The 13,707-nt window shown below is 40.9% G+C and overlaps 1 protein-coding gene across 3 annotated transcripts in view; it reads left to right on the plus strand.

Moving 5' to 3' along the window:
- Positions 1–9,768: 9,768 nt before the first annotated feature.
- The window catches only part of ZNF800 (zinc finger protein 800), a 50,852-nt gene continuing 46,913 nt past the window's right edge, over positions 9,769–13,707 (plus strand). For all 3 annotated transcript variants that reach the window (XM_057549637.1, XM_057549639.1, XM_057549640.1), the window contains exons 1-2: positions 9,769–10,438; positions 10,928–11,046. In XM_057549637.1, the coding sequence (XP_057405620.1) occupies positions 10,986–11,046 (61 nt within the window). In that variant the 5' untranslated portion in view covers positions 9,769–10,438; positions 10,928–10,985. The remainder of the gene's footprint in view (positions 10,439–10,927; positions 11,047–13,707) is intronic.

The following is a 13,707-nucleotide window of genomic DNA, read 5'->3' on the forward strand; positions in this document are numbered from 1 at the left end:
ATGCAACTTTCATTTGAGAAAATTAGACCATTTGAAAGGGAAAAATTGATGCCAATTTAAGATAAAAATGTGATCATTTTGTAGAAATTATTTTAGAAATTACTTAAAATCTCAGATCAATATAATAAGTGCAGACACCATTTATTTACTTAAAAATGTTCCATTAATACAGTATTTTGTTGTAGGTTATAGTCTGGTACAAAGTAGTCTATGTATTCAACTGGAATTAAGACCTAAGGCACATGTGTTGACTCAGTTCTCATAAGTCAAAAATGTACATTTCTTCTGATACTTTGTTGTTAGAGATGAGGCATCATCTCACTTTTCCAGAGAAGATTTTGGAATTGGTATTTTAGATCAAGATACTAATGAAGTTAGAGTTACATAAAAGAGCTAACTTCATTCTGTTCCACAGTCCTGAACTGCAGCCTTATTTTCAGTCATGCAAATAAACCTTCTTGGCCATAAGGAGGAACAGTTAGGAGAATGAATGAAAAACTCAGACTGTCTTTGATGGTACAATATCAAATACAAAGCCCTTCATGACTGTTGTTCAAACTGAATCAGAAAGCATTTACAGCTTCCGATTTAGGATGAATTATTCTCTTAATATATAGTAATAGGTAATCTATTAGTTAGCTGTCCTAGAGAAATAGGTCTTAGTAACATTTTAATATTTACTTGGAAAAAAACAACATATTATTCATGATCTATTAATATGGCTTTCTAACTCGAGTTGAAAACATGCTGCAAACACCCCCTCCCCCCCTGCCCCCGTGCTTCTGTTGTGAATAGACCTTATAAGTCCATGGTTTCAGTCATCTCTCATGTGCCTGTCTTATGTGATTATCATGAAACAATACAGGTTTTTATTGCGCCACCATTACTAGATTGGGAGCTCCTCAATAATTAGACTATAAACTCCAAGTAGGTAAGAACTTCCCAAATTATTCATGAATGTATTCCTAGAACCCAGTGCATAGGCACTAAGGAAATTTTTGTTTACTAAAGGGAAGAGACCTGGTCTTACTCGTCAATGTATTCTCAGCTTGACCTGATGTTTGGAATATCATAGATACTCAGCAAATGTTGGTTGAATGGATTTACTGATAATAAATTAACACCCAGGGTAATAACAAATATTTTTCTAACTTTTTATCATATAAGAGTAAACCAAAAAACAGTTTCCAGTTACATAATTGACCATAGTTTCTAATTATATTACAGTCAATTCATTTAACTTTTACTCTGTTTAATTTTGCTTTGATAGTTTCTAAAACCTAAGTAAGATTACTGAGATCACTAGTTAAAAGGAGTCTCTATAATAAAACCATTGTTATCTACACACAAATTACTTATTCATAACAACAGGAAAAACAGTAACTATACAGTGGAGAAGCTGAATAACGTCTTAAACCTGTGATCAAGATTATTATCAAACATACATGCACCCCCGTGTTCATTGTAGCATAGCATTATTTACAATACCCAAGACATGCAAACAACCTAAGTCTCCATTGATGTGCATATATATACACACAGTGGAATATTATCCAGCCATGAAAAGAAAGAAATCTTGCCATTTGTGACAATATGATGGACCTAGAGGGCATTATGCTAAGTGAAATAAGTCAGACAAAGACAAATACCATATGGTCTAACTTATATATGGAATCTTAAACAAAAACAAAAACAAAACAAAACTGAGCTCATAGATACAGAGAACAGATTGGTGGTTGCTGCAGGCGGGGGGTTAAGGGGGGTGGGAAGGAGTGAGTGAAATGTGTGAAGTGGGTCAAAAGTACAAAAGTACAAACTTCCAGTTATAAAATAATAGGTCCTGGGGTTGTAATGTATAGCATGGTGACTATAGTTAATAATACTGTGTTGTATATTTGAAAGTTGATAAGAGAGTAGATCTTAGAAGTTCTCATCATCAGAAAAAAAGTTTCATAATTCTGTGGTGATGGATATTAATGACTTATTGTGGGGATCATTTTGCAATATATACAAATATATTTGAATCGTTGTGCTGTACACCTGAAACTAATATAACGTTATATGTCAATTATATCTCAACTTAAGAAAAAGGATTACTGGGAGTTCTCTGGTAGCCTAATGGTTAGGGCAAGCTGCGTGGCTAGGTGCAAAAAAAAAAAAAAAAGCTTATCAACCAGGCATTCTGTGCCATGAGAAAGACACCACATCAAGTATTACATACCATTCAAAAAATGTAAAATTTCAATCTAATCATGAAGAAACATCAGACAAGTCCAAATTGACTCATTCTATAAAACAACTGGCCCGTATTGAACAAAATGTCATTGTCATGAAAGACGAAGAAAGGCTGAGGAACTACTGCAGGTTAAAGGAAAGCAAAGAGACACGACAACTAAATGCAATATGTGATCCTGGATAGGGTCTTAGATTGGAGAAAAAAAATCCATAAAAGTCATTATCAGGATAACTGACAAAATTATAACATAGACCGTAGTCTAAATAAAAGTATTGCATCAGTGTTAAACTTGCTGAATATGATAACTGTATTGTGCTTATGTAAGATAATAAAATCCTTGCTTTCAGAAAATACACACTGAGGTAATTACGGATAAAGGGGCAGGATGTACATTTGAATCTACTCTCAGATGATTCAAAAAATCAGGTATGTATATGGATTGAGAGAGAGAGTAAGTGAGCAAATATGACGAAATGTTAAAAATTCGTGAATCTGGGTAGAGTATGGGAATTATTTGTGTTCTTTCAATTTGCTTTTAAATTTGAAACCATTTCAAAATTAAAAGTTAAAAAAGTCAAAGATGATATCTAAAAAAAGCAGAAATTGCTTAAAATAAAATCCCATTTAGTTGCAAGTTAAAAAAAAAAGTTAAAAAAACCAACCAAACCAAAATAACCACCCCTCATAAAAACAAAAACACAATCCTGATGAATGGTTTAACCTGATGAATGGTTTTACCTGATGAATGGTTAGTAGTTTCAAGTGTCCAGCTACGGCATATAGTCTACAGCATTACTAATTCTATACAATAGTGGTTCCTTTAATTGTCCTCGTATGGTCGTTCTCTACATTGAAAATGAGTGTCCTATTAGGCCAGGGGCCTAATTAAACTAAACCAGTAAAATTGATTTTCCCCACTAAACTTTTTCTTATGATGTTTATTGCAAAGAATGAGCGTTGTCAATATTTCTTCTTTAGCCCAATTGAAGTGAAAATTCGTTCACTCAAGCCCATCTAGTAACTTTTTTTTTTTTTAATTAATTTATTTATTTATTTATGGCTGTGTTGGGTCTTCGTTTCTGTGTGAGGGCCTTCTCTAGTTGTGGCAAGCGGGGGCCACTCTTCATCGTGGTGCACGGGCCTCTCACTGTCGCGGCCTCTCCTGTTGCGGAGCACAGGCTTCAGACGCGCAGGCTCAGTAGTTGTGGCTCACGGGCCCAGCTGCTCCGCGGCATGTGGGATCCTCCCAGACCAGGGCTCGAACCCGTGTCCCCCGCATCGGCAGGCAGACTCCCAACCACTGCGCCACCAGGGAAGCCCCATCTAGTAACTTTTAATTGTTGCCTATCACGTGCCGTGTAGTGGGCTAGGTGATGGCAAAACAAAGAGGGATAAGTTATGATGTGTTTCTTGACGAATTCAGACTAGTGGGAGAGTCAGCCATTTAATCAGAATGATTTATTACAGGAGCAGGAAAATGGAGCAGTTATTTGTCTGTGGGAGCTAGTTTTTCAGAAGTGACATCTGAAGGATGAATAGGAGCTTTACAGGTGGAGGGGAAGGATATTTATTTCCAGGTGTAAGGAATAGCATGTGCAAAGGCTCAAAGCCTTGAAAACTTCAATACTCATTTCTAATTTATGCCAGATGTAGTTCAGAGGCATTAAAACCTACGTCAGCTGCTTTAAAAAATATTTTTATTGTGAAATATTATACACGTTCATAAAAGTGCATAAAACATAACTATCAGCTTGCTGAATTATTACAAGGCAAATATACATGTAACAATCATGAGGTCAAAACCTATAAAATGGCCAGTAGCCCCCAAATTGGCACCCCTTCCCTCCCAGTACACTTCCCAACCTTCTACCCAAACCACTGTTCTATTATTTAACAGTTGCTTTCGCTAATGGATACAGCCACATAACCTACAACTCTATCATCTCTCTCTAAAATTCCCTCGTGTCCCACACTCCCTCCCCATCCAGTTAAACTACTGTTTGCTTTGTTGATTTCTGCAAAGGGTGAGAAATCCAGCAAGTTTGTTTGGAGCATAAAGTTGTGAAGTTGTGGGAGGGACAAGCGTAATAGTCAGTATTTATTATTGTTATACCTGAAATGTGTTCCAGGTCCTGGTGGGCACTTTATTCAGTCACTGATTTCCCACAACACTGAAAGTAGCAGACAGCCGAGGAAACTGAGGTTCAAGACAGGTTCTCACTTGTTTAGAGACACAAAACTCATGAATGGTGGAGATGGGACTAAGACCTAGATTTTTCTGGCTCCAAAACAAATGCTTTTTTTTTTTTTTCTTCCAACACAGCTTGTGGGATCTTAGTTCCCCAACCAGGGATCGAACCCTGGCCCCCTGCAGTGGAAGCGCAGAGCCCTAACCACTGGACCACCAGGGATTCCCCATGTGCTCTTTCTACTAATGGTTTTTGTTGAGATTTGACTTCTTCATATGGAACATGAGCAGTCAACAGAAATTTTAAATTGGGAAGTAATATTATTATATTTGTTTGGACTATAATTCTGTTGATAGTGTGGAATAATGGAGAGAGGGAGATATGGTGGTAGGGAGACCATGGAGGTAGTTATTGAAATGGTTCAGAGATGAGGTTTTGGACTAGAAGATTGATGGTGCCCATGGAGAGAGGACACTATTTCCTAGACTTTTCTGAGGTATAACCAATGGTGCTAGGTTAGACGCTGGGGATAAGTGAGATGAGAAACCTTGTACACAGGTAACTTGCATTACTTTGCATCTCTGCATGTGCTCCTCTCTATGACTCCAAGGCCTCTACCTTGATAGCCTGAATAGATAGCAACACTTGATTAAAATTTGGAAGAGGAAGAACAGGTTTCGTGAGAAGGTAGGTTCAGTTTGGACCCTGCTAATTTTGAGATGCCTGGGGAAATTCAGATTATCTGCCTCCTGGGTAGTTAGAAATAGAGCTTAGAGGCTTCAGGGACAGGTCTGAGCTGAAGATAAAATTTTAGGAATAATCAGAATGTATAATCCGAATGCATGTAACTTGAGGTACAGGACCTGGACTCAGACCTATGTTTAAATCTTAGGTCAAACACAAATGATCTGTGTCCTAATTTGTAAAATGGGATAATATCTAACCCAGGAACTTAGTAATGATTCAGTGAAAAACCAGAAAGCACCTAGTCTGAGTTCAATAAGTGACACAATTATCTTTAGCTATTATTATTAGATTATAATACAGACTTACTTATGAACATACTCTAACAAAAATCATTTTTTAAAATGGAATTCACTTAAATGCTATCTGGAATGCATTTGAATGGAAGACCTGTAAGGCATGGTTCGGTGCTGTGTCACATGCCAGCATGGTGCATGCACTGTGTCACCTGGCCAGGAAGACCTAAGTGTACTTTTAGCACCAGGAATGGAAACTTTAAGTCCATGTTCGGGGGGTGGGGCGGGGGGGTGGTGGTTCCTAGTAGGTGACTTACCTCCAGGGCAGCAGACCAGGTACAGTCTTAACCAGGACAGTAGACCAGGACAGTCTACTGTCCTTAAAATAAACATCTTGGGGAAAGCATTATCATCTTTTTTCATGTTATGTTGCTTGCTTAGATGTTAAGTTCTAGAATTGATAATAGATCAACAGTTTAATATTTGTCCTTCTAAATCAATTTTTCCATGACCCTTTCTAAACTTTCAGCCTCTATTTTGGTCCATAATTTGATTTGTAAATAATTATGAATTTAATTATTTGTGTTGTAAAATGCCACATCATAATCAAAGCTGGAAAAATCTGGACCAGAATATGTATGTCCTATAGGAACTATAACTGCCTCTACTTGCTGTTAGGTTTTTATACTGTGTTTTAGAGAGATTTGTTTAGAACCGATGGGAAAATCTTAAAGAAAGCAACAAAATGATGAGAAAAGTGAAGGAATCACTAAAGTTTATTTATACAAGGCCAGCAAATTGACCCACTTAGTCAGTTTAAAGAATTGGTCTGACTAGTGTTTCCTTGTTATGCTCTTCTTAAAGGAATCATCAAGCATTAAGAAAAAAAAGAAAAAAGAAAAGCAATCCAGCAGCTTTAATTAGTTAGTATCATTCTTGAAATAATTATATATTGTGATAGACTACATGCAAAGATCATCACAATAATTGCTTCCATTCCTATATGCATATCCCTTTGAAATGTGACTTGGCTACTCCTCCCATCAAGAAGGGAAATTTAAAATATAGCACAAATGAACCTATCTACAAAACAGAGACTCACAGACATAGAGATCAGACTTGTAGTTGCCAAGGGGGAGGGAGGGAGGGAGAGGGGTGGACTGGGAATTTGGGGTTGGTAGATGCAAACTATTATATTTAGAATGGATAAACAACAAGGTCCTACTGTATAGCACAGGGAACTATACCCAATCTCCTGGAATAAGCCATAATGGAAAAGAATATTAAAAAAAGAATGTATATATGTATAAAGCTGAGTCACTTTGCTATACAGCAGAGATTGGCACAATATTGTAAATCAACTATACTTTAATAAAAAAATTTAAAAAGAAGGGAAATTTATCTCCCCAGTTTCTGAATATGTGCTGGCCTTTTGACTTTCTTTGACCAATAGAATGTGGTGGAAGTAATGTCAAGTTTCTGCTTCAAGAGGTGTTGCACTTCCCACTCTGTATTTGCTTCGTGTGCTGCCACAATGTGAAGATGCCCAGGATAATATTCAGGATGAAAGGCTACAAGGGGAGAGAGAGGTCCAGCCAATAGTCAACACTAACTGCCAGCCATGAGTGCACCCAGTCAAGCTGCCAGATGACTGTAGCAGCTACATGCATGATCCCAGACAAGGCCAGAGAGCACATAAAATGGCTTTAAGGCACTGATTCTAGGGTGGATTGCTATGCAGTAATAATATATATGTGTGTATATGTAATATATACACATACACACACTCACATATATATTCTCTAGCCTTGAAGATGAGATAATATTTTTAAACTGTAAGAGGGTCTTAACATCATTAGGATGCACTTGCAGACTTTAAGGATCAAAAATTTCCTTAAAGCTGTAATGATGTGTCACCTAGGTTGCTGCAGTGAACAACGAAAAGGAAGACAAATAATTTTTCTGTGATGGTTTGTGCATAGTGTTTTTAGAGGTAGGGTGAAAATTCTAGACGATGTTCAAAGTCTCTTTAAACTCTAGGGCCCTGTGAAATTCAGTTGTGATTTCAGCAACTCCATTCCCGCTTCATGAACTTGTACATGGCATTTTAATACTTTTCACAAATGACAGGATCTACTGGCTCCTCTTTCATATACAATGTGATCCAAAACAGCTGTGGTACAGTGTAGGCAACACAGTATAGACCGCATAACATAGTGGCTAAGGTCAAGAGTTCCAGAGCCATACCATTTGGGTTCAAATGCTGGTTCAGTTGCCTATCAGCTGTAACCTTGATGAGTTACTTAACCATTCTTTGCCTCCCCCTGAAGAATGGAATGATAACAAAATCTCATTGGATTGTTGTTAGGATTAAATGAGTTAATGCTTGAGCTTAAAACATATTACTCAAAACATGTCATATACTAGTATTGTTATTTTATAAAGGGAATGATCTAGGTCCTAGACTCAGTTCTGTTAACTTGTGTGACCTTCAGCAAATCAGTTAACCTATCTGGGTTTCAGTTTTCTGTCTATAAAGTAAGGTTTACTACATAACTTCCATGGTTTCTTTTCCTCTTTAAAATTCTATGATTCAGGGTTCAATATTTGTTCTACCCACATGCACATTACAATCTTGTCTATAATTCTAATTTTTCAAAGATTGTTTAAAACTTATTCTATTAGCAAGCAATTTTGAGGACCCTCTAGTAATGACCACTTTGAAGTACAATATAAATAATACTGCATTTACTCAGGAAACTAAACATTTTTTATTCACATCTGGTCAGCAAACATTTACAACTCTCACATATCCGAAGCAATGCCTTTTCAGGTTTATGAAAACTTAAAATTGTATATTCATTTTTTTAAACCCATGATAAATTTGCTTATTAAAGTAGGAAAAGATCCTCCAAAAGTGAAGACAGTATTTCACCTCAAATTTTACCAAAGATCTCCAGTGTTAAATAAAATCCACTGTTACGGGTCACGTTTAAAATTTTTTTCTATTTTTTTGCTTAAGCATATTGCACACAATATTATAAAGATGTGATTTTTTTTATTGGCTTCATAACAAACACCATCATGTGGACGTAGTTTATTTTACACTGGTTTATAAATTGTGGCATTTCATTTTAGTTTGATGTTTTGTGTTGCTTGTTGACAATGGGACAGATAAAAAGATCAAACATACTAAGGTGACCAGTTAGTATGTAGAATGTACAGTACGTGGAATTCCTTTTAAAAAGTTTTTCATTTTTCTATGCTTTTCCTGTCACCCCTATAATCAAGCTGCTACAATCCCTCAGGACCCATGCAAATGCTCCATTCAATATTTTTACAGTAACAAATTTATCAATTACTGGATCTTCTACAAACTTAACTTTGAATTCTGAAAATAGATTTCAGTCACTCATTTGTTCTTCGAAAAGCCCATCAACGAAACTTTCTTTTTCAGGGATCCGAAAACTGGCAAGCTAACTACGAAGTGGATCTTGGGGGGGGGGGGGGAGATGGAGATTAACAAAGCAAAGGGGGTTTTTCTGTCTTAAAATTTTCATATTTGCTTCTGGAACAAGAATTCTTTCCTAGGAGTCGGGGAGAAGGCGGGGGAGGTGTCTCTCCTGCCCCTGAGCAGCGGCACACGGGTTTGCTGAATTTGACGGACCACTGCGATCTTGGGGGATTTTCCAAGCTGGAAGAGAGCGCCGATGAGAAAAAGTGCGTACAGCCCACGTGACCCAACTTCACTTTCAGGTGCCAGAAGCGGAGCGCAGCTGCAATCAATACCGATCTTCCACCAACTAGATTGTTTTCCTCCCAAGGACCTGATAAAACCCCGAAGTTCTGAGAGACACACTTCGGAAATTGTTGGGTTTAAAAAAAAAAAAAAGTTCCACTTGTACCATTTATAAATGCGCTGACAACTTTTTCGGATTCACAACGATTTACGGCTTATGCATTTGCCAAACCTCTTCCTACAGTTCCCTCCCTTGCTTTTCCAAGCCTCCCGTTTCGGTTCCACCGAAAGAAGAAAAGCGATAGCAACAGTTTGGTTGCCCAGCAGCCCGTCTCCCGGGCGCAATCACCGCACCAGGGGCCTCACACCTCTAGGCCCGCGAAGCCCAGGACTTCGGCTCCCCGTCCGCCGGGGACATGCGGGAGTACGGCCGCTTCGAGACCCGGGCCGCGGTCCCGCGCCACCCGCCCCGGCTCCCTCCCCGCTCCCGGCCGCAGAGCGTCGCCTCCCCACCGTCGGGGGCGCCGGGCTGGGCGCATGCGCGCGGCGCTCCCGGGCGTGCCGGCCACACTCCCCCCACCCACTCCGAGAGCTTGTCACTTCCTGCCCTCGCCCCATCTCCGTCCGGGGTCAGTCAGTCGCTCCCTGTCGCAGCCGGCGAGTCTCTGCTTCCCCCTTCCTACCCGCTCCGCGGCGGCAGCTCAGACTCTTCGTGGAGGGGGAGACAGAGAAAGAGAGAGACTGACTTAATAAAGTTTCCTGAAACAACAACTATTACCAAAAAGAGCCCAAGGCGGGGGGAAACCCCCATCCTTCCCCGCCCCTCTCCAAAAGCCTGAGGGACCGTCGCAGGTGGAGCGGCGCTGGGGGGAGCCGGGCTCCGGCGGCAGCCGTTGCCCTGGCAAGGGGCGCCTCGGGTCCTGCCCGCTCCGGTTCCGGCTCCTTCGGTGGCGGCGACAGCGGCTGCGGGGCGGTTCCTGCTGTCAACTGCCTGCGCCCGCGCGCCGTCCGCCCGCCCGCACGCCCAGCTCCACAGCGCGGAGGGACGCCGTGAGCCGCCGCCGCAGCCGTCGCCTCGGGCCGCGGAGGGACGTGGTGAGCTGCGGCGCTTCCGCGTCAGCGCCGGCGGGGAATCTTTGGGAGCGCGTCGGGCCCGAACCCCGGTCCCTTCGCGCGGTCAGCCGAGGCTGCGCCAGGTGGGGCCCGAAGCCGCCTCCCACGCCAGGCTGTCCCCGCGGCCGCCCGGCCTGCCTTCCTTCCTTCCGCCCGCCCGTCGGCCCGCCCTAGGAGTTCAGTAAGTTGGGCGCACTTGGTTGGGGGGACGGGGGCTCAGCCGGGGAGACCCTGGCGCACGTGCGTCGCGGGAGGGCGCGACGTGGGCCGGTCGCCGGCGGGAGCTACACCTCGGCCACCCGGCCGCCGCGCCCCCCGCCCCGCGGGCCCCGGCGCCGGCCGTGCCCGCTGCGCTCCGCGCCTCCGTCTCCGCGCGCGCCCGCCCGGGAAGGCGAGGCCGCCGCCACCGCCACCGCCCGCGCAGCCGGCCAGGCCCTCGCTCTGCGCGCCCGGGGCTGCGTTTCCGGGTAGGGCGATGAACCTGTGCGGGAGTTCGGGCTGAAGAAGCCTTCGTGTGTTTTTCTTTCTTAGTTCGAGAGGAAGGTGCAGGGCTGTGGAGGGAAAGCGGAGGGCAAGCGGAGGGCGGGTGAGGGGCACGTTTCTGGAAAATGCAGCCAGAACCCCCCCAGGAAGTTCAGGCTGAGTGACGGGTTTGTGCTTCTTTCAACAGCCAAGCCGCAATGAAGAGCTTCTTACAGTGAAAGGAAAGTAGGTCGCGCCCACTGAAAATGCCTTTAAGGGACAAATACTGTCAGACTGACCACCATCATCACGGATGCTGTGAACCAGGTATACGTCTTTCTTCAGTTACTTTGCCCTCCACCAGAGCCACTCTGCCTTCTGTTTTCTTCTAGTTCTCCTTACCTCCTGCCCAAGAAGACATTCCTAACTAAGCAGGCTATAATTTCCCCCAGCATAAAACCAGTTATGAAGCTAAAAACTTGTACAAACAAGAGGTCTCCCCTGCTTGATCCCTTAAAAAAAGTACTGCAAGTGTCACCTTAAATCTTTTCCACAAGATCAATTACTCAATCCCCTTTCCTTCTCTTTCACGGCAGCCTGCAGTTAGTAGTATACCCTCATGCTCTGTGAATGTTTAACACTGAAGAGAAAGGAAAAAATGGGTAGTAGAATACTGGCATTTATCTTCGAGGAAGCTGTTTCATGTAAACTTTTAAAAACTAAAAGTTTCTCATGCTTTGATAGTGCTTAAAGACAGAATAATGCTTAAACCTAAAAATGAGTTTAGTTTGGGCTAAGAAAAGTTTGCTGAAGTCAACTTGTTGGAAGAATCAGGTTTTGTTAAGGGGAACCTCTTAAAGAAATTTCTGGGACAGAACACATTGTTGCAAAATCTGAATATTTAGGTAGAATACATAAATATTTTTAGGATAGTTTGTTCAGTGGAACTCTTCTGAGTTGAATTTATGAAATGAAGAAGTTGCTTTTTGGAGTCTCATGAAGAGTATTACAACACTTTAATAAATGTGATACATAAATTCTTAATAGTTTCTCTGCTTATTAGAAGTATGATGTGCTTTGTCACAGACATTTAGAGGTACAGCTTAAAAAGGGAATCCTTGAATACACACTGTCACTAAACCAACTAAGGGGTCTTCTGTTACAGTTCAAAGGCAGTTATGTATCATTATTTTTGACCTAAAAGTTATTAGGACTTTTTAATACTTTTGCTTGTTTTTTTGTTGGAGTATTTTAACTGCACTAATGTACTTGGTTTTGTCACAGTAGAGTTCATGTGAAGTAGAGTACTTTTTTTGTATAATGGGAAAAAATGGCAGTGGTAAAAGGGGAAAAACTATTTTTGGAACACTTTGGTACACATGAGAATAAAATTTGTACTATGACCCTATCCCCACTGATTTGCTGAAAATAATACATCTGCTAGTAAAACAGGCAATCCCAGGGTGGAATCCAGTGTTTATTCTACTGTTCCCTGATCTGCCTACCTTTCACCATCCTTTCTGCTGCATATTTTATGTATTTGAAGTGATGATATATCACTTAACGTTTTGCCAAATGTTGAATGGATTTTGCTAGTTTTGAAGTAGAAAGCTGTGAATGACTTCTTATACTTGTGTTCCACTGTCTTTTTATTCCATTTTTTTTCCTGAGAAGTCATTTGAGTTGCATTAGTTAATTAAATCATTATATTAAAACTTCTTATTTAGGAAGAAATTTATTTGGTCACCATTTCTTTATTTCTTTGACAAATCTTTATTGAGCACCAGTTAGGTGCTAGGCACTATTCAAGGCAATGGGGATATAAGTGGTGAACAAAACAGATAAGCTCACTCCCTCATGGAACGTTTGAGTGGGAAGAGATAGACATAAGTAAACAAGTATGATAATTTGTGACCATACCTTATTTAGTGTATTCTGGTAATTAAAGTTTTCTAGATACTTTAATGTCTTTTTAAAGAGGTTTTCCAGAGTTGAACTTTTAAATATGTGTTGGAACTTTTCTGCTGCTTTTTCTCCCTCATTAACACAAATTCAGATAAGTTGCATTAATTGAAAAATTTCAACTTTATTTTGCTAGGAACTCTTCCCATGCAATTCATTTTTCAGACTGTCAGGTCAAAAGTGGTTGGTGTTTCTTCGCTTCCTTAGTTAGAAGTAAACACTTTCTGAAGATTTAGTTCAGTGGAAAGCCGAAAGTTTAACTTACGGGGTAGTTAATTGTCATTATTTCAGAGGAAGGTATGGGCCAAGTGGGAGGATGTTTCCATTATTGAGAGGAATATGTTATGGTAGTTTTAAAAGAGGATGGATGCCCTCAGATGGAGGAAAGACGATGACATGATGTTTGAGAAGTTCTTTTAATGGGCTGTCCCAAGAGGTCTGGCCTCCTTTGGATTATGGACGATAGGTGAGTTCTGAATGAGAGCAGTGTGTTCCTGAGCAGGTCTTGATAGGATGGATCAGTTTGTAGTGAGGGGTGGTGTTATAAGTCTATCAGTGTATGTAAAATATATTCTTAGTCATGTTTTAAGAAAGTTTTTTGTTAGAGAAATTTTCAAATGTTCAGAAGTAGAGAGAATGGTATAAGGAACCTGATATAGCCATCGCACAACTCCATCAGTTTCAATATGTGGACAAGCTCTTTTGATCTGTATTCTCCCCTCCCCACAATTCCCTTCTCCATCCTCCACCTGCTCCCCTACTCTCTACTGTTTGAAAGCAAATCTCAGACATCATAGGTAGAAGGATATTTTAAGGGGCTTGTTTTAAGGTAGGAGAGACTCTAAAAAAAGTAGGTGTTTTATTCTGGGAAGTGTGTTCTTGGAAGGATGTAAAGAAAGGTGTTAACTTCTGAGCGTTTGTGTTTTTTGGCTGGAGAGAGATGCTCTTTTTTTCCTGAATGGTCATGTAACCTGATCTTGGGAGGGATGTTAGGATATGTAAGAGGAAATTTTATAAAATACTAAC

The sequence above is a fragment of the Balaenoptera acutorostrata genome, chromosome 7, assembly GCF_949987535.1.
Source record: "Balaenoptera acutorostrata chromosome 7, mBalAcu1.1, whole genome shotgun sequence".
Lineage (NCBI taxonomy): Eukaryota > Metazoa > Chordata > Mammalia > Artiodactyla > Balaenopteridae > Balaenoptera > Balaenoptera acutorostrata.